The 20,221-nt window shown below is 41.3% G+C and overlaps 2 protein-coding genes across 3 annotated transcripts; one reads left to right on the top strand and one right to left on the bottom strand.

The window, feature by feature from the left end:
- Nucleotides 1-94: 94 nt before the first annotated feature.
- Nucleotides 95-3,370, bottom strand: sgk2b (serum/glucocorticoid regulated kinase 2b). The gene is made up of 12 exons (XM_029503678.1): nucleotides 3,227-3,370; nucleotides 2,946-3,021; nucleotides 2,795-2,864; nucleotides 2,664-2,689; nucleotides 2,322-2,379; nucleotides 2,156-2,239; nucleotides 1,939-2,070; nucleotides 1,615-1,727; nucleotides 1,071-1,290; nucleotides 821-976; nucleotides 643-732; nucleotides 95-550 (listed from the first exon to the last, which is right to left on the bottom strand). The coding sequence occupies exons 1-12, from the start codon at nucleotides 3,291-3,293 to the stop codon at nucleotides 392-394; spliced, it is 1,251 nt and encodes a 416-aa protein (XP_029359538.1). The 5' UTR covers nucleotides 3,294-3,370; the 3' UTR covers nucleotides 95-391.
- A 4,000-nt stretch (nucleotides 3,371-7,370) lies between these two features.
- On the top strand, nucleotides 7,371-20,221 carry ptpn3 (protein tyrosine phosphatase non-receptor type 3). Of its 2 annotated transcripts, none has more exons than XR_003840851.1 (27): nucleotides 7,371-7,539; nucleotides 8,196-8,259; nucleotides 8,771-8,912; nucleotides 9,764-9,898; nucleotides 10,058-10,100; nucleotides 10,307-10,388; nucleotides 10,910-10,954; nucleotides 11,063-11,115; nucleotides 11,308-11,425; nucleotides 11,542-11,629; nucleotides 11,753-11,841; nucleotides 11,920-11,983; nucleotides 12,355-12,560; nucleotides 12,646-12,771; nucleotides 13,079-13,240; nucleotides 13,613-13,706; nucleotides 13,788-13,865; nucleotides 13,996-14,052; nucleotides 14,635-14,791; nucleotides 14,903-15,078; nucleotides 15,301-15,391; nucleotides 15,613-15,674; nucleotides 15,790-15,936; nucleotides 16,673-16,801; nucleotides 17,959-18,093; nucleotides 18,206-18,341; nucleotides 19,605-20,221. XR_003840851.1 is itself a non-coding variant. In XM_029504335.1 (27 exons), the coding sequence occupies exons 3-27, from the start codon at nucleotides 8,844-8,846 to the stop codon at nucleotides 19,656-19,658; spliced, it is 2,607 nt and encodes an 868-aa protein (XP_029360195.1). In that variant the 5' UTR covers nucleotides 7,372-7,539; nucleotides 8,196-8,259; nucleotides 8,771-8,843; the 3' UTR covers nucleotides 19,659-20,221. The 2 variants fall into 2 exon arrangements, 1 of the variants encoding a protein (XP_029360195.1); XM_029504335.1 differs by having other exon boundaries at nucleotides 7,372-7,539; nucleotides 17,959-18,104.

Here is a 20,221-nt window from a genome sequence, read left to right on the forward strand (position 1 = left end):
CTATAAGATGTGGGTGCAATAGCTGAATGGGAATACTGCAATACGTGTTTGTAATATATTTTAAAATGATAAACATTAAGTGTTAAACATTAAAACAGCTGCTTTTATTGTTTCATTCTGGTACACGTCAAGAGTTGTGAAATAGTGACCGGCCTATTTCACATTATGAACTAATACCAATACTTCAAATATTAAGTATTGGTATAAATATTAAAATAAATGTAATAAAATTATACAAATGTATTATTTTGTGTCATGATACAAACAGTGGACTGTAACTTTACAATAATATTTTCTTTTGCTTGAGAGTTTAAAAAATAGACTGAATGAATAATTTATGACATAAAAAATAAATATTTGAACAAATATGCTGCTAGAGGATTCTGTGTTTTTATGAAATCTGCGTTGCCATGTACTCCACCGGGTTCATGAAGGAGAATCCTGGAAAGGCCTCGCTGACCCCACCCACCTGGCACCGCTCATTCACAGAGGCAGGCACCGGTTGCATCGTGAACTCAGGGTCAATGTGGCTGATATCGCAGGGACCAGTCTGGATCAGAGAGAGGCAAAACATCCACTCAGGTATAATGAGCATTGATCGAAAGCAAAAGTACTTTCCATATATTTCCAAATCAGCTGTACCACTTTTGGGATAAATGGGGACGTCACTTTCCTAGCCAGGAGATCATCCCAGTTAATGGAGGCAAAGAAGGGATGTTCCTGCAGCTCTACCTGCAAACACATCAGAATTAGTTCCTTTTTTGTTGATGTGTCTTTGTGTTCCTCACAAATTCTCACTCTGTTTTCTGTCTGCACTTACAAGGTCAAAACTTCCCCCTAAGCGTTTGGAAACATCCCTTTCCAGCAAGCCCTCTAACAGCGAGCACGCAGCCTGAGACACCCCTTCATGCAGCTGCAAGGGAGCGTGGAGTATATTCTCAAACATCTTGGCTTTGATACGGTTGTAAAATGGAGGCTGAAGGCAAGAACAGGGAGGTCGAGTGAGGTGATGCTGTGAAGGAAGATAATGGGATGAAAAGAAAAGAAAAGGTAATTTCACCATTACTTACAAGTCCAAAGAGCATCTCAAAAAGCACAGCACCAAGCCCCCACCAGTCCACTGTTGGACTATATGGGTGCCCTTGTAGCACCTCTGGAGCGAGGTACTCAGGAGTCCCACAGAATGTATGCATAATCCCACCGATGGCCACACCTTCTTTACAAAGCCCAAAGTCTGTCAGCATCACATGACCGCCACTGTCCAGCAGGATGTTCTCTGGTTTGAGATCTCTGTCCGAGGAACAAATGAGATGTGTGTTACTGCAATAGCCTATATTAAGTAACCTTGTTTTTCTTTCATTTCCCCCTTGTTCCGAGTGCTCTCCCTTTACTCTTTATTTTTTTTATGTGCTACTGGAGGACCAGCAGCTATTTTTGTGAAAACAAAAATGACAACACCCATCGAGTGAAATTTCATTGGGATTTCCCTGCATACATAAATTAGACATTCAGGACGTGTTTAAATTAAACATGTGTAAAGAAAGTGAGCTAATGCAACTTGGAAATGTGCCTCTGCAGCAACGTTTCTATACTCAGGTATGTGTGTGTATGCACCTGTAAACAATGTCCAGAGAGTGGAGGTAGCCCAGCGCCATGGCCATCTCTGCAGCGTAGAAAGCAGATCTAGGTTCAGGAAAAGACCCTTCTCTCTGAAGGTGGTAGAAAAGCTAAAGACAAATAGAGATTTTTAGAAATAACACAAAAATTTACCAGTACAGTCATTGACACAAGTTTGGTGGCAGCTGTTCTCAAAGTTACTTGTAACTCGAGGAATAAGAAGCTAGTAGAGATTTAAACAATCTAATTTTTGCTGCTTTTTTTATTGACTTTATTAAGCATCCCAGAGTTGACTTTTAGAATGACTTTATATACACATACCTCTCCACCGTTAACATAGTCGAGGACAAAATACAGCATATTGGAAGTCTGGAAACTAAAATGGAGTCCCACCAGGAACGGATGTTGCAGTCCTTTCATCAGGACATTCCTCTCAACCATCACATGCCTTTGCTGCAGAGACACAGACACAGGGAGTAGGCAGACAGACAGACAGACAGACAGACAGGTATACATAGACAGATAGATAGATAAATACCTCTTTCCTCTTGACAATCATCTGTTTCTGCAGGACTTTGACAGCATAGTACCCTCCTTGTTTTTTATGTTTCGCGAGTAGCACCTGTAAACATTTCAAATATATTATATCCCAGCACCAACCCCGGACATAACACAAAAACGTAGAAGGACAGACAAACCCCTACCTTTCCAAAGCTTCCTCTGCCTATGACTTTGAGGTAGTCAAAATCTGATGGCTTCATCCTGATTAACACAAGAATAAAATATCACGTAATATGATAAAATATTAGGAAATTAAATGAATATGATATGTACTGTTTTGACACTAATGACATTTTGCAGTGGCTGGTCCGGAAGCACTTGGTATTTGTTTGGTTTTAGCTTTTCCGATGAGCCACTGAAAACATTTTCGGTTGCGAGTGCTGTTCAAGTAAAACAATCTGAATCTGAGCCAAATTCATAATGATCAAAAGAGAGAGAGAGAGTTTTTGGGACATTTATGGGTGTCACTGTCATAAATAACTTACTGAGAGGTTTCTGTGTTTGCTGAACTCTGAGGAGAGAAAACACAGAGGGACAGGGAAGGCCTGGAGGTCAGATTCAGTTTCATCTCCTGTCAACACTCAGTACAGTCTTAAAAAAAATCTCCTGTACTCACCACAGTGCTTTTTGCGTCCTTCTCTTTCCTCAGTTTTCTCTGTCGCTGCAGGATTTTTTGGGTGTCCAAACTGCAATCAAGTGATCAAAGACACAATATCTTCCATTTTCTCTTAACAAAATAATCGGTAACAGCATGCACATGAACTTACTGTTGGTAGAGGTGCTGTGAGATAACAAGCTTGTGAAAGAAGTCAGTGAGGTGACCTTTCTTCCCTTTGAGCAGAGCTGAGACAGAAAGAGGGTCAGCAGCAGCTCAACAGCGTTTGGCACTTAAGTCGACATGAGTTAAGACACACTTTTCATTTTTTAAATAAACTTTTAAACTGTGATTTCCATCAAATTTTTAAGACAGTAAATTTCTATGGGTTAACTTGTCTTACGATGTATGCTTTCACAGAAAGGTTTAAGGGGGTAAAGAATTTAACCTTACCAGAGAAAAACGACACAAGTCCTCGCATCTTGGAATAGGTCATCGGCCGATCCTGGGTCACTGTCATTGGGATGGAGGCTGGCTGACTGACTGGGGGGGTTTGTTGGATTGAACACGAAGAGCACAGCAGGAAAAGTGTCCTGCAGCCGGTCAGTCCGGTTTATCCCGCACTGACTGACTGCTGCAGCTCAGTTAAAGACCGTCGACGTAAAACACACGCAGAGAACGACCAATGTGGCATTTGCTTACGCTCGGAAAAGTCATGAATACAGAGTGTGAGCTCCCAGCTGACTGTAAGTGCTAACTCCCAGCATCTGGGGCAGAAGGTGGGATAGTTGTGTCCAAGTAGAGCTTTACAGCAGAATCAACATCTAAAATGAAACAAAAAGAAATGGAAGGGCAACTAATGATAAGGCACTGTTTGTAAAAGGTTTGGAGGATGCAATTATTCAACAATTAATACATCATTTTCCAAAACTTTCTAGAGCTGGTATATAAGACATTAAGGAGATTGGTTTGCCAGGTTATAGGTATGCTAGGGCATGTTTTGGATGTTAACGCCTTCCCACAAAAACATGTAATACATCATAGCTACTTACTATTAAAATTGCTGCCAAGTCTTTGGCCAAAGTCTTTGGACGGCTGCACATTCTCTTGCAATTATACATGTTAATGAAAAGTTCCTCAGTCAATCAAGTCTTTCATTGTAAATGCTAATAAGCGGTTTAAGAATGGCTCTGTGCAGCTTTTTTCAGATGAAAGTTGATCAGACAGTCCATTGGTAAGGTCTTTACAAGGAATGAAAGCACCCACTGAAATATTAAAAACTAATCCTTATTCATGGCTTATAACTGGTCTCTAGAGCAGTGGTATCTATTAATGTTTAAATTCATGAATTACAGTTTATAAAACTGCATAAATTGTGTCTTGTTGTAAAGTGGCATTGTAGTTGATTTCTGTAACCCATTGTTATTGAGCTCAGTTTTGATTGGGTCATTAAAATGGTAAGGCAGGACAAGAAATGATATGACATGACCACAAACACAGAAAGTTCATTGAAGCCTGTGGAAAATAAATATTTTCAATTTGCTTTTATGAGTGGCCAGATCTCCAGAGAAGAGAGCCTGATTAACAATAGCACCTTTGCCAGATCTGGAATTTATTTATGCTCAGTCAGAAAACTGAGCCTGAGCCTGATGGGACTGGAGTTTAGTTAGTCCAGGTCAGAAATGTACAGACTCAAAAAGTGTTTGGAAGATTGAAATTAGACACAAAAGGCCTGAAAGGGAATCTGAAGAGTTGGACAATCATGTGATACTTTTTTTTTTTTTTCAGTCAGAAGAGAGTGGCCAAAAGTGACGCCCTGAATGTACAACCAGTTGTAAAACCCTTCACTTGTTACGGAAAGAAGCTGGTGGTCCTCAAAGGCAGCACAGTGACCTCACGCTCCCTTGTGAAAAGCAGTACTGGGTGTTAGGGCTAAAGAGTGCTCTGTGACCACTGGTCTGGAAAGTTAGTCCAAAGTTTTTTTTATGACTTAACACACTCCTACTTCACTGTAACTGTAGGCCAATTTATTATGGCTCACAGTTACGGGTGGTCAGGGTGAGGACTACATACCATCCGGAAGTCCATGAGTGGCCAGCAACATGGATAGTAGGTCATCTACTAAATCAATGAGTGTGTGTGTGTGTGTGTGCTCATCACACACACACACACACACATAAAACGTGTCCATCACATTTTGTGACAGGGAACACACTCCTCTTGGAGCTAAGGATAGTTATTGGGTCATGGAAGCTATAATATGCGTTTTCATTTATGACAGTCTTCAAGCCCATGACAGCTCTTTCTATGTGACCTCCTCCATATGTGGCGGCTGCAAAGCCTGCCTGAAAAATGCCAGGCATCTCCTCACCAGACCCACTTTACAGCCATTCCTGATATACAACCAATTTCCTGCAATACTTCACATACATTTGGCTTGTCATTCAATATCAACTCCACTCATTCTGTGTCTGTATAAGATTTCATTATATAAGCACAAATTCTAATTAATGTGTAATTATATCATAAGTGGAAATTGAAATAGTATCTGTATATCTAGACTATCTTGAATTTGGCACAGTTTGTCGTAAACAAATTCTCTGGAAAGGGATGAAGTGGAACAAAATGTATCATATGCTTCAGTAAAAACTTTATAAGTTACAGGCATACACATGTATCAACAATAAAAAATTATGACAGGGCTTTGCAAGAAGATAAAGAATTTGAAAAGAAGACTCCTAATAAAGTATAAATGAATGCCAGAGGAAGTCATTGTGACATCAGAGTAAGTGGGTGTGAGCCAGATTAATGGAACATTATGTACAGACACTGAAATAATGCTCAGTTTGTCCCTGTGTCATGGTGTCTAAATTTGGAACTGCTGGGCTCAGGGCAGAGTTCGCACAGGGTATCTTGGTTACTGACGCAGAAAGCTGATCTGTGGAAAGCAACAGGGGGAGCTTCCTCTGTATTACATAGGCAGTGGAGTGAGAGAGTTACAACCCCAGCCACTCCAAAGTGAGGTGATCGCTCTCTGAGTGCAACCTCTTGCCCCATTATCCGGGCAGTTTGCAAACTGGTTGTGGCTGGTTCTTGGCTTCTGCTGGCATGCAACAGGTGACACTGACCATGCAGGGCAGCACTCAGGGAGGCCACTGAGGATCAGCAGATCAGCCAGTGGTGGAAGAAATACCAAGTAAAACTCCTCCATTTAAAATAGTAAATGTAATTTAAGTATGAAAAACCAAAGTTGCCTTTATGTTTGGTATTATTACATGGGTGTTTTACTTTACATGCACTAATTTAGTCCAGTGATACTGAAACACAAACTTTACTGTTCACATGTCTTCGGATATACATTAATTTAAGGTATGTAAAGAGCAGTATTGGTGGGATAAGCTGAGAGTACATGAAGATCTCGCCATAAAAATTACATGATGATAGGTATAAAAAATTATTTTAAAATCTAATTTTAGGTGTTCTACATGGGAAAAAAATAAATCTAATGTTTGGTTTATCTTTGAATGGGAAACTTTGTTGCATCAGTCTGTCATACGGTATATCCAGGAAATTGCTTGAGAAAGTTAACGTGCTTTATAAATTCTTTACTCTCCCATCTTGCTATAGATCAGTAGTCCTTATTAGAGTTTTTACCATTGTTTGATTAATATTATAATAATATTTATTAAAAGTGTGAACCTAAGATCATCTGTGTACATGTCTATGGCAGCAGTTATACTCAGCCTTGAGAATGGTGACAGCAAACGAGATGAACCGTCTATATTAAAACTTTTTTGTGATTTGAATCTCCATATAAAAGCACAAACACAGCAACTTGACCCCCAGCTGCTGTGACTTAACAGCATAAACACCCACCACACCAGTGTAATCATGGTAGACGACAATGTAGCTCCCTCACCAAATTTGTGCATGTTTTCTCCAAATCTGATGATGTAGGTTTCACTCAGCTTTAATTTTTTAATAGCTTCTTGTACTCAGAAAGAGCTACTGGTGAAAGAAGAAAAGTCTAATTAAAATAAATTAATGCCAACCTACTGTTACTACAGTATGTGATAACACGCCATTTCCTGCAGTACTAAATATAAAGGAAAGAAATAAAAACAGTAACTATCATGTTAGCAAATTCATTCAAATAATGCACATATCAATCAGAACATCTTGAAAAATAATTGTACTTTTTTACTGCAGTACTATTATTTGCAGCTTTACTTAGTGGTTACCTCAGAAATCACCGCATACTAAGATCTTCTAAAACTTTGACTGAGTTGAAGAATGAGTCACTGTACAGGCATTGGTTGATTAACCCATGACGTGATCTAAAGTTCATTTCATCCAAGATGCCTTCATTCTAATGATCCAGCTTCTCTGGCAGAAAGGTTTGCCGCCTCTCCTTTTCGTAGTTTTGACAGTGCATTTGATATGAAATGGACTCCCCCACCCTTTACTCGGTAGAACATTTCCAGGTGATTCATCTGTGCTTTTTCACAGGGCGGTTTAAGCGCTTTAACTCAGCAGAGATTTTCACTTCGATGCTTTCTGCTTCCTTGATTTGGCCGCGCGCCCCGTCGGGAGCGCGCGCGGCGGAGGGGCGGGGCCGCGCGGAGCCAGACGCGCAGACCAGGGATGAAAACTTGTCCCGGATATTTACCTAACTCTACCTGGCTCCGCCGACGCGCCCCGTCCCAAGGCCCTCACAGCGGACAGCCTGTGGACTATGACCCGTATCTGAAGCGGGGACGGCTGAGGTAGACACGTCTTATTTTTCCTCTTTTAAACCTTCTCTCCCCCTTTCACAACAAAAAAAAAAGAAAAGAAAAAAGAGAAAACATTGAGTCGTAGTTAGGAGCACCGCCGTGGTTGGAGGAAAGTTCGCCCGGACTGAGTTCCTCCTTTTTGGGTGTAGCTGTAGAAAACTTAAGCTTGTCAACAGGTTACTTGTTCGGTTTGTTGGCTCGAAGTACAGAGTTTATTACCGACGGGTTGAGACTGTGGAAGAACAAAAATAAGGGCCTTAGATTTGGAGAAAGGCCCTAGTTAGTCACTAAATGAAAAGGCTGTGGATTTGTGTTGCTGTATTTTTGTGCCCTTCAGTATGTACTCTGTGTGCCGCGACGACACAGTCTCAGTGTGTTCAAAGCATCCAGAGTAAGAGTCTTATGTGGGTTCAAATCTCAACAAATCTAAAATGGGTGCAAGATGCAGAACACCTAGTGTTGTTATGGTCTCCACATCATAATGAATCTGCCTTTAGATGCAGCATTCACCTGTAAGTTCACTATTGGCTGAGCTGTGTGAGGGGCATTGCGGAAAATCGGTCATCAAACTGGGAACAGCTCTGCCAATGTATTCATAGTGTGTTGCGGTGTTCAAACATTAACTCAAACACTGTGTGTCTTTTCAGAAACATAGTGAAACTGGCCGGCTTGGATCATTTAATTTCACCTGGAAGTCATCACAGGACACATGTACGTACATGCACTTGGACGCATATAGATACCTCTTGGACACAGATACACTCACAGAAAGATATTGTCGAAGTTGCGGTAAACTTGAATTCATAGGTGCATGTGTTTGTGTTCATGCATTATTCCCAGCCGTCGGTCTGAGATCAGCTGCAGTGCAGTAGATGGGCGTGCTCAAGTCTGAAAATGTTTAACATTCTTATCATTCAGCTGCCTGAGAAAGGCGGAGAGATGCAGAAGGAGAGCAGCAGGGAGAGGGAAGGGACATGTTCAGACCCAGGCAAAATAATAAGGAATTACACAAACACACACTCACAGATACAGTCACTCCTTCGCATTCACCATGTATTACTCATTGCACCCTAATGCTCTCTCCAGCACATATATTAGTCACCACACAATGTCATCCTGAGGGAGGTGCTCTCATTTGGAGACAACAACTTGGAAGTATCTGACACTTTTTTGTGGTTGTATACTTGTGTGTGTGTGTGTGTGTGCGATTGTATGTCTTCAGGTACCCTTTCAGTGCCAAGCTGAGGGCAGGCTGTTTGTCTTGAGAGGGAGGCAGAGTTACCGTGGTAACAGACATGCCAAAACCGGACCTGCTCTGCCTAGTTCAGCTGCTTGACGGGACTATCGAGACCTTTAGAGTCAGCGTGAGTTACGCACATAAACAAATACACACACACACACACACACACACACACACACATACTGGCAGACAGTGTTTCCGGTCTGTGGTTGAGGAGATCATATGCTGCCTCTATCTGTCTCTGTGCACCTCTAATGATTGTTATGTCAGAGCATGATTTAGTGGCAGACTATTCTTTCCATCTTACATTGATCCACATGTCGTTCTTGTCCCTTGACCTTGGTTTGAAGGAAAAACTCACCTCCTGCAGTTCACCCATCATGCCAGGCTTACGAGCCTGTTATTTCATCAATCTTATACACACGCATGCAAAGAGGTAGTCACAGTACTGCTTTCTAAGACAGGAGCTGTCTGAACTGTGCTGTGTTCATAAGGCACAAAACACTTCCAATATTAAACTTGCTTTTTTATGCGACATCTGTGCTTCTCACCTGTAAACAAGGTTTGCTGTCTTTTTTTTTTTTTTTTTTTTTTTTTTTTTGCCATTCCAAAGATTCCAGTTGATACTGCTCTTTCACAGATTTTAAGATCACACACATATGAAATGCTGTGATAACTGCAAATGTTTACAGTCTACACGATCCTTTTATCAGATGGATATTCTTCCGAAAACAAAAAGTGGAAAGAAAATGAGTTAATATCCAGATGAGTTGCAAGTTATACTACAGAATGATTAATAAAGCAAGGTGTAGTTCTGCTTCAGATTCTCTTTTGGAAATCTGATTCTCCTGTCTCTGCATTAAAACACTACAACAGCATATGGCATGGTATAATTACACGTATGAGTAATCAGCTGTTGAACGCCACTCACAGTTCTATCTGGTATTGTTGCTGTTTGTTGTTTCCGTTTTTCAGAAGCAGGATGAAGGTCTGGTACTGTTGGACCAAGTATGTAACCACCTGGGCCTTCAGGAGAGGCAGCTCTTCAGTCTGCAGATCAGAGAATCCACCACAGCCATCGCCTCTATTACAGCCAACACACTCTCTCCTGTGAGCTCACTGTGGATCTGCTGCACGCTGCGGCTTAGATTGTAATGTTTTGCACACGCTGATTGCTGTTTCAATGATGATAACCACGGGGTATACTTACATAAATGCTTTTTTTAGCCCCGGCTAGCCATTATACTTAATGAATTTCTTTCTCTTCAGAGATGGTTGGAGCCTGAGAAACCCTTGAAGAAGCAGATTAAAGGTGCCTGCCTCCAGAAAGTTCTTTTTGCCTAGAATTAACTTTGCCGTTATTTCTTTTAATAATATTAATATTTAAATTAATAACTTTAATTTAAATACATGGCTTAAGATGAGTTATGAGAATGACAGGGGAAAGTAAAAGACTTCGATGAACTTGCAGACATAGCTGCAGTATGCCATGTGTGACAAGATGACATTTCTCTGCAGGTCTTGTATCTCCCTTTTATCTCAACTTCAGAGTACGGTTCTTCATTTCTGATCCCAACTCTCTGCAGCATGAACAGACGAGGTAAATGTTTACAATTCTTTTTCATATTCCAGACATACAGTTTACCACTCAGTGCGGATCTGGAGAAGTTGTGTGAAACAGAAAGATAATTTTCAGTGGGGTTATGGATAAAAGCCAAGGACTTACTTTTTGTTGTCTTTTTATTGTAGATGTATTTGTATGGAATTTCTAATTGAATGTTGCACAAGCAGGCGAATGTAACGCATATTTCATAGTATTTACAAGTTTTAGACTTGTATATGCTACAGCTTGCATTAACTTCTCAGTTGGAACTTGAAAACATTAAACAATAGTACAAAGGAATGGAACATGTCACTCTCATTAAGCAAAGACCATGTAATTAAACTCAGGTTCATCTAACATGGTTCTATATTGTCAGTGCACAAAGTTTTGATGTCACCACAAGTTATTTACATCGGACTTGTGAATTTAGCTAGCCAGTAGCATGATGGAAAAAACTATATAATAACTCTCTCCATGGCATTGTATATGAAAAAATGACCGCTCTCTTGTCCCTGCAGACATCTTTACTTCCTCCAGATCAGGAGCGACATTCGAGAGGGACGGTTAGTATCACACAAACCCATAAACATGTCCAAACTCTAATCTCCCATCCCCTTGGGTTTTGTTTGTTTTGAGCTGTTACAGTGTGTAATCATGGTGTATGATTGCAGGTTGCAGTGCCCTCTGAGCGCAGCTGTAGTGTTAGCCTCTTATGCTGTTCAGTGTAAGTCCCATCGCTTAGTAACAAATGATTAATGACTTAATAATAACTGTGTAAATAATTACCCCTGTACTCCTGTACTCCCAGTAAGCTGAAGCTCTCTCACAGTACCCCAGCCGTCACTGTGTCTGTATTTTGTGGATATGCATATTTGTTTCTGTGTGGACGCTCAAAGTCTCCTTCCACCATCTGTAGCTGAGATGGGGGATCACTGTCCTTCCCGGCTCCCTGGTTACCTCTCAAAGTGTCACTTTATCCCTGAACAAGATGAAGACTTTCTGCGTAAAGTGGAGGATCTGCATCCACAGCACAAGTAATTCAGTTAATTAAATCTACAGCGGCAGCCACTGAAAAACAACTGATTTATTTTGCAGTCAGTTCCTGTTGTTGTATGTGATTGTTTTCTCGTGTGCGTGTGTGTGTTCCCAGGGGGCTGAGGCAGAGTGAGGCGGAGTTGTGTTTCCTTAACACTGCACGGACCCTGGAGTTGTATGGAGTGGAGCTGCATGGAGCTATGGTAATGTTGTTTACATGAAGCATAGCATAGTAGTATTCCTCAGCACTCTTCAGATTTATCACATGTATGACACCCTGCAGCTCTCTCCCTCTCTCTCTCTTTCTCCTCATCTCTCCTTCTCAGGACACCAACAATGCCCCTCTGATGGTGGGTTTGGCCTCAAGTGGTGTTGCAATATTCTGTAATATGATTTGCTCCAGTTTCTTCCCGTGGTGAGCAATGATTCTACTAATTAGATGACTGTTTCTTGTATTTTATTTCGTCCAGCTAATTGTATTCTTTGCATTCAGGGGAAATATAATCAAGATTTCATTCAAGAGGAAACGTTTTCTTATGCATCTTAAACGTAAACATGTGAGTCCCTTTACCATTTGTTTGTTCTTATTATAAGATCTACTCGGAACAAGCTCACATGTAATTGCTCTTCACACTTGGCTGGTAAATGGCCTGAAAGTGTTGAATCAGCAAAAACAATTTTTGATTGTTTTTATATTGAGCTGTGTGCTAAAATTAGGAACATTTATTTTTCTCTGGGGGACCTTGCGGTTTATGCACAAGCACTTTCACTTTTCAACAAAATTCTGTCTATGTAATAAATCATAAATCATTCATGAACAACGGGAAAACAGGCAGTTTTTTATTTCCAGTAAAAAAGCTACTTGAGCATCCTACAGAGATGACAGATAATAAAACATCTGAAAGAACCTAAAGTTAGTATTTTGTAGGGAGAGACCCAAGACTGTGAGGTGTCTCTGATTCTACCCTGCCCCAAAACCTGTAAGAACCTGTGGAGGTCCTGTGTGGATCATCACTCTTTCTTCAGCTCCAACCGCACTGGAAGGAGCCCCAAACACAACAACAGCACAGCAGTTCAGTCCTACACAAAGCGGATTACACAGCACCTGGGCCTTGGCAACAGTAAAACTGAGAGGTGAGCCTTCCGCTGTAAGCCCGTATTCATAAAATTCCTGGATTATACTGTGCATTTTTACTGAAGATTTAAAATCACTTGGCAGTGGTCCGGTGTGCCAACGTGTGGTGGGAGGGATGGTGTGGAATCCAGTCCTGCGGAGGTCAATTTCATCAGAGCATCTCGAGACCAAGAGTCTGCCGTCCAGATCGCCCCCATCTACCCCAAACTGGTATGGTATCCAGCCCAGAAAAGAGCTGTGGTAGCACTCAAATAAAAAAAAAAATCATCACTGTTTCCCCTCTCTTGAACTTGGACTGCGCCTGTCATTTAATAAGATCTGATACTTACCTGGCACTCAGGGAAATTATGCATTTTAAACAATGACTTCCGTTTCCCAAAGAACCATTATCATAACCACTGGTTTCCTTCATACTATGGCCATGGACTGCGTGTGTCACCAAAAGAAATTTTATCTCCAAAATCTCAAAATTCAGCTTTCCTAAAATCCATGGAAACTATCTTTATGTATCTGACAGGCGAAGTCCGAGAGTCCGCCACGGCATCCGTAAACCCCGTCCATCCTCAGTGGAGCTGACCAATGAACTGAAAGAGATGACAGAGGGGGAAGATGTCTTCTACACTTACCGGACATCTGTGAGCAGCAGCAAGGACAGTGAAGGAGATAGTTCACCTCGCAAGTTAGTATCAGTTACAACAGAAATAGTCTCTCCCCGTTGGCAAGGCTTCAGCAACAGGGCTGGTTTACTCACTTATGTGTTTAAATTTGTGATTGGATTTATGTTGACGGACACCACATGTATTCAAATTTAGCTAATTATGTTTAATTTTGTGTAATACATCACCAATCATGAAGCAGAATTCCTCTACCTGTGCGTTAATTTATAGGAAGCACCAGCCATTTAAATGAAATATTTTCTGAAAATTACAAAATCCCGAAATGGGCATTTGTGCATGATAGAAGTTTGAAATATATCATCATAAACATTGAGGCTGTGGATGAATGGACAGATCAGAGTGGGAAAAAAAAAGATTGGTTTCATGTCTTCCAGTCTCTCTGGCAGTTACACCCGAAGCACAGATGAAGCCTTGTTCCAAAATGATGATAGTATCGGAGAGGAGGAGAGCTCACATCACTACAACAAGGTCAGCTATCAGATTATCAGTTTTAAATGAGTGTGTCTCCATTTAGCTACGTGTTCATTCAGCACACTTGTGTCTTTTCAGGATGCACTTGGCGATGGAGACTTGATGCTAATATGCATTACCCCTGATCACGAGGGCAAGTTTGGCTTTAATGTTAAAGTGGGTCTCTCTCTTACATTCCTTCTTACTACTTCTTCATCTTACAAAGCAAGTTCAATGTAATTTTGAAACAATTAATATATACACACCTTGTATATTATGATTACTCTCTGCACTGACTCTTTCCAGGGGGGGGGTGGACCAGAAGATGCCTCTAGCGATATCACATGTAAAACCAGACTCTCCGGTGAGAACACGTTTGTATGTTGACTGTTTTCAGGCTGTGTCAAAATAATTTTGTGGTGAAATGTAAAGAAAACACAGACAGATCAATACATATTTGCTGAAACATACTGAGCCGTAGAGAGCAGGAGGGAGAAATTGATTAAATGCTTGACATAAAATGAATGGGCAGCATTTTACTTCTCTGCTTTCGGCATCCCGTGTGTGAGGATTTATTGCTTCAAATTTGTCTTCCTCAATATTTTTCTGAAACTCTTTGGGTTTGAATTGTTGGCCTCACCAAACTAGCTATTTTATCATGAAACTTCAGGTTTGTGGAAATTAGAGTAAACTCTGTCTGATTGTGTGTTTTGGAGGCAGATTTATTGATGTGAGAATGTATTTTATGTGACCCAGGGTGTGATATTTTACTATTTTGAAACCAAAAGTGAACTCTGGTGGAAGAATTTTTAATGGAGATACTGTTCAATCAATCATGTAAAAATATTTGGCATTTCTGCCTTGCAATTCCTGGTTTATGTGCCGACACAGACAAAGATTGCAATATGTATCTCTGAGGTTTTGAATGATATTGTTTCTATTGTAGGCAGGCCGATGTGAACCCAAACTCCTGGAGGGAGACCTGGTCGTCCTCATCAATGGTCGAGACATTTCTGAACACACACATGATCAAGTTGTCATGTTCATACGAGCCAGCAGAGAGTCGCACACCAGAGAGCTGGCCTTGCTCATTCGACGTAAAGGTAAGTGCGTAGTTGAGAAAAGTGCTGAAGCAGCATCTGATCCAAGTGTGCACTCAACCTGACATGTCCCATGAATATTTATGACAGCCTTGAACCGTCCTTGTATTCCAGGTCCTGGACGAATGCCCCCCCTGCTGCAGTTGCCTCCCGCTCTCACACTCACCGGCCAATTACAGGGAGACAGAGTGCAGTCACCTGTTCAGTTGGGATGTGTTGCCACACTAGAGGAATCAATGAGACAGCTGGAGAGAGGAATACAGTCTGGGACACTGTGTTTCCATTTTGAGGTATTTCAAATGCAGATGGGAGCTAAAGAGGGTGCAGGTGTTTAAGAGAGCGTATATCCAACCAAAACACCCAAATGTGGGTTTCTTTTAGGCAGAATTCAGTTTGGATTGTAACAAGCCCTTTAAGTGCTGGTTTAGATCTTCACCCAAAAACAAAGATGCTGTGTGTGTGTGTGCGTGCTCCTGTGTGCTTGTGTATGTTTTCATTTCTGTAATTTCTAGAATTTATACAGGAGGAAGCCTGGTCTGTCACTAAATTGTGCGAGGCTCTGCGAGAACATGGACAAGAATCGATACAAGGATGTTTTACCTTGTAAGTGCTGCTTATCCTACCTATCTGCCTGTCTGTACCCTGCTGTTTGCCTCTTTCTCGCCCGCCCCCGGTTTTGCATTCCACCCCCAGTTCTGTACCACCTTTCGAACATTTATGTGGTGCACACTGTTGTGGCATCTTATGAAATTTAATTTGCTGAGCCTGGGTTACATGGACATCTATTTTGACCTGCACATGCTGCTGTCCTGCACTCCTTTCAGATGATGCCACCAGAGTGAAGCTCCAGGGCAAGGAGGACTACATCAATGCCAGCCACATCACGGTGAACATCTGTAATAGGAAATTGTGTGCCTTGTCCCTGAATGGCATTTAATGTAACTTCATCCTCTGTGGTGTGTGTGTGTAAATGTGTGTCTGTTTATTTGTCTGTCTCTTAGGTGGCGCCCCCAGTGTCTGGTGTATGTTTACGTTATGTTGCCGCTCAGGGTCCATTGCCACAGACCTGCACTCACTTTTGGCAGAGTGTTTGGGAGCAACAGACACACACCATCATCATGCTAACAACTCTCACTGAGAGGGGAAGGGTATACATACTTCTGCATATTCATTCTTTAATACAGTCAGTAAACAGCCATACACACACACACACACAGGAATGGAAACGAGTAAACAGCAAGAAAAACACAGCAATTACACAGGCCAGTGTCGGCTGTGCATTAACACAGTGATTATTGCAGTAGCAGCACATTATTCCATGCCATTTAATGTTTCATTTGATTAATGATGAATGTAAATAAGAGGTTTCATTGAGATGAATGTGAATGTGATCTAATGTCACATTTGAGTAATTTTACTAATTAGGGTTTCACAGTGTGTAGACAAGCTAAATGTAATGAGTGAGTGTGGTGCTAGTCACAGATAATTCAAGAGTGAAGTCACATCCACGGAGACGGAGGCAGCAAGATATCAAGGTCTCGTTGAATGAAGATGTTTTGTGTCTGGTCGCCTGTTGCTTGGTAACCAGATGCTCTCATTAATTGATCATTTTCCTGATGTCCATCAAGTGCCCTGAGTTTATCTCTACTTGAGGACCGCATACGTACACATACACACATAAATTGACAATCACTTCACATTCTGCTTTTGATGAATTGCCTTTGTTCCTCAGACTGCCAGGCTGAACGCACAATGCTGCTGAACATGGTCTTGATTTCATGAGAGCAGAGCACAGCTCCTGTAGCAGCAGTAATTAATTGTATCTTGGCAGATGACTCATGTCAGAAACAATGTAATTTGTTGCTGATGTCATACGTTTTGCAGACCAAGTGCCACCAGTACTGGCCACATCCCCCAGAAGTGAAGGATTATGGGCACATGCGGGTGAAGTGTCACTCAGAGGAGTGTAACCTGGCGTATGTGACACGACAATTCACTCTGACTCATATACAGGTACAGTAGCAAACAGAGCTGCACTGATTAGTAACAGCTAACAACTATTTTGATGATCAGTGAAGAACAAAATCTATCTTTAATCTTGTCTTTGTCTTAATTTCATTAAGTAAATTCTGTGTTTTAGACTTTTGGTCAGACAAAACAAGATTTTTTTTTTTATATATATATCATTAAGTCACCAAGTTATTTACTATCCAGTATTATATGTTCTATTTCCTGATGTGATGTTGCCCAAACAATATATAATATATATGAATGAAGTCCACATGAAACATTAGTAAAGCATGACGATGGTCACACAACTCGATGCTTTTAACTCTGCAGTGGCATGTACCATGTTTGTGCCATATGTCACAGAACAGAGCTCACCACAGGCAGCAGCTCCTCCTGGCAAACTTAACTGCAACTAACATACAGTCACTTCCGTGTGGGCAGCAGGGTCTGTAAGTGTGCGTGGGTGGGCATGTGTATTAGTGTGTATTTAACTCATTTTAAAGCACCCCTCTGTGCCGATGAGGGTGCCCTCGTGTCTAAGTGTGCGGGTATTTCTGAGAATTTTATCCAATTTAGTTGATAGAGTAGTTGGTCAGAAGGGTGCAGGTTCACAATGAAATATATCCAAATAAAACTGGTGAATGAATAAATGGATAATGCTCAAGGAGGCATGGCGTATGAATGCACACACATGCATACTGCTGTGTGAGCCCATCTGTTTCTCTGGCGGAGTGAGGTAATCCCTGCATGGAGTCACAGGCCACATGGTCATTATGAAATCTAAAATCAGTTGCTCTCCTACATTCACTTTTTTTTTCTTCCAAATGTGATCTTTCTCTCTATCATCGCTGTCCTCTCTCCATCTCTCCGTTTTCATCTCTGTGTCCCCTCTCACTTTATAATCTCACCTACAGGTCACGTGTGTGTTTTGTTCCCCTCACCTGCTCTATTTTTCCCCTCCACCTTCTTACGTACTGAATAATGTCTGAGCCTGCAGTGCTGCAGTCTTTGTCTCATATGGTTGATAGGTCTTCAAAATGTTACACATTAATTTGTATTTATGCAGTATTTTAATAATTTTTTATTATCCATCATGAGTGTTTTTGCTCTGTCTATATATATGCCATATATGAGTGTGTGTGTGTGTGTGTGTGTGTTAGCGAGGTGAGGAGCGTGCAGTCACACACCTGCAGTATGTTGCGTGGCCAGACCATGGCGTGCCTGATGACCCTTCAGACTTCTTGCTGTTCATTAGCTCAGTGAGGGAGAGGAGGAAAGGCGAACACCCATTAATGGTACACTGCAGGTAACACACAATCACATTATACTCAGATTCACCACCAGCATGTAATATGCCCACCTCCGCCACACACCCAATGCGGTGTTTGTTTTGTAATTCGTTCTCAGCGCTGGGATTGGACGGACAGGTGTTCTGATCACCATGGAAACGGCGCTGAGTCTGTTGGATAAGAGTCAACCGGTGTTACCGCTGGATATTGTCAAAACACTAAGAGATCAGCGGCCAATGATGGTCCAGACTACGGTACAGAGAAACACAACAAGATTTATGCTTTGCTTTTTAAATGATTCTTAAAAAAATTATTAACAAAATATTTGTTATATCATGGCAACCTCTTACCTGATTGTAGCCCTCTAAATATCTTATCATGGATAGTATGACAAAGTTATCATTTCAAAAGATCCAGCTGGCTTGTAATTGTAAAGCAACTTTACAGAGCTTGGCATCTTGTTTTCGGAAAGGATGGTCAGGTGGAGAAATCTTTTTTCTTTGCTAAAAGCTAAGCTATGGCAGGATGTGACCACAGATGTGTGTATGTGTTATGGGAGATATGAAAATTACACACCTTTTGCGCTCAACTTACTGTTTAAAAGCCAATGTCACATATTTTGACACATGTATTCTTCTGTCAGCTGTTGCCTAATTCATTCATTCAACATAAACCTGACTGTTAGAATTTTATACTGAAGACTGATGAAGCAGGGCGGGCAGGCTGAGTTTGGAAGCTGTGCTCTGTGGCAGCTCTGTGCTGGTTCATAAGGAGATGAAAGTGTTAATGCTTTGATGGGAGGTAGTGCTGGGAATTTGGCAGCCCTCAGGTCACATGCCCGGTTCCAGGCCACTGGTGCTTCCTCCACTACCACCCTCGTTTTGGAAGGGGATCTGGTCCTTGAGCCTTTTCTCTTTGATGTTTTTATGCTAATTTGCAGGTTTCCCCCCATATGTTTGTGTCCCAATAATAGAAATATGGAAACATGCAGAGTCAGAGAACACACCCTCTTGTCAGGAATCCATGTTTTACAGGATAAGGCTGGAATTATTCTGTATTTGTTTTACCAACAAATCTCATCAAATGCTATTAAAACAATGCATTTCATTACTTTGTGCTGAAAATTCCCTTATCAAACTAAATTAGACATCATTCTGTTCAGAGGGTTTGGTAATAACAACTGGGCACAGATTTATTTCGTTTTTTTACTACAGTAAAAGAAAATGTACTTTAGTAACAGGTGTGTTGCCTGCAGCAGTAATTGTGTATTTTAGACGGTATATAGGGGTTTGACTTAAGATATATTCAAATGCTCGTGCTAATTGTTGTTCCGGAGCCATCATCCTGCACAACTACGTGCCTCATTCATGTGTTTTTAATAGTAATTCTGCCAACAAAGTAACACCATTACACAAAAGAATACAAAGAATACAATACAATGACTGTTGGTATGATCTTTTCACAGGACCTGTTGGCAATAATTTGTGTTTTTGTTGTTTGTATTTTTGGTGTTTCAGTGTCAGTTCCAGTTTGTGTGTGAGGCCATTCTGCGGGTCTACAAAGAGAAATAGGAGGGATCTACCGCACCTTAATCCAGATCATCAACAGGACCAGAACAATCACACTTACTGTTTCAGCCTCATCTCATACCAAGTGACCTGGTAGGGGGGACTTACAGAGCTCCAACAGATTAATTTCTGTCATACCAATGCGTCTGGCACACAGACTGAGAACCTTAAATCTGGTCAGCCTTAGTTTTTTGCTGATTGTGCATTAAGCTTGTAGAAGCAGCGACCTCCATAGAGACTGATGTAAGACTGACATGAGCTGCTAATGCCTGCCCATGAGGCCATTCAGGAGTGACACCTCTACTTGTTAAGCTACGTGTGCCTTAGACCTCTTCATCCCAGCCGACAGATCAAAGCAGGTAGCACAGGCAGACTCGGATCGGTGTAATCTGTAATTTATCTGTGTGTTGATCTGACGAAGAGCAAAGCAGCCTTTAGATCACTACAGCAGATACTGTAAGGTCACTCTGGTGCAGCAACACACGCTGTCCACCAGAGGGGCACCAAATCCACTGTTCATCACTCCTAAATTATTAAGACACCAAATAAACACTGATTTATACTGA

The sequence above is a fragment of the Echeneis naucrates genome, chromosome 6, assembly GCF_900963305.1.
Source record: "Echeneis naucrates chromosome 6, fEcheNa1.1, whole genome shotgun sequence".
Classification (NCBI taxonomy): domain Eukaryota; kingdom Metazoa; phylum Chordata; class Actinopteri; order Carangiformes; family Echeneidae; genus Echeneis; species Echeneis naucrates.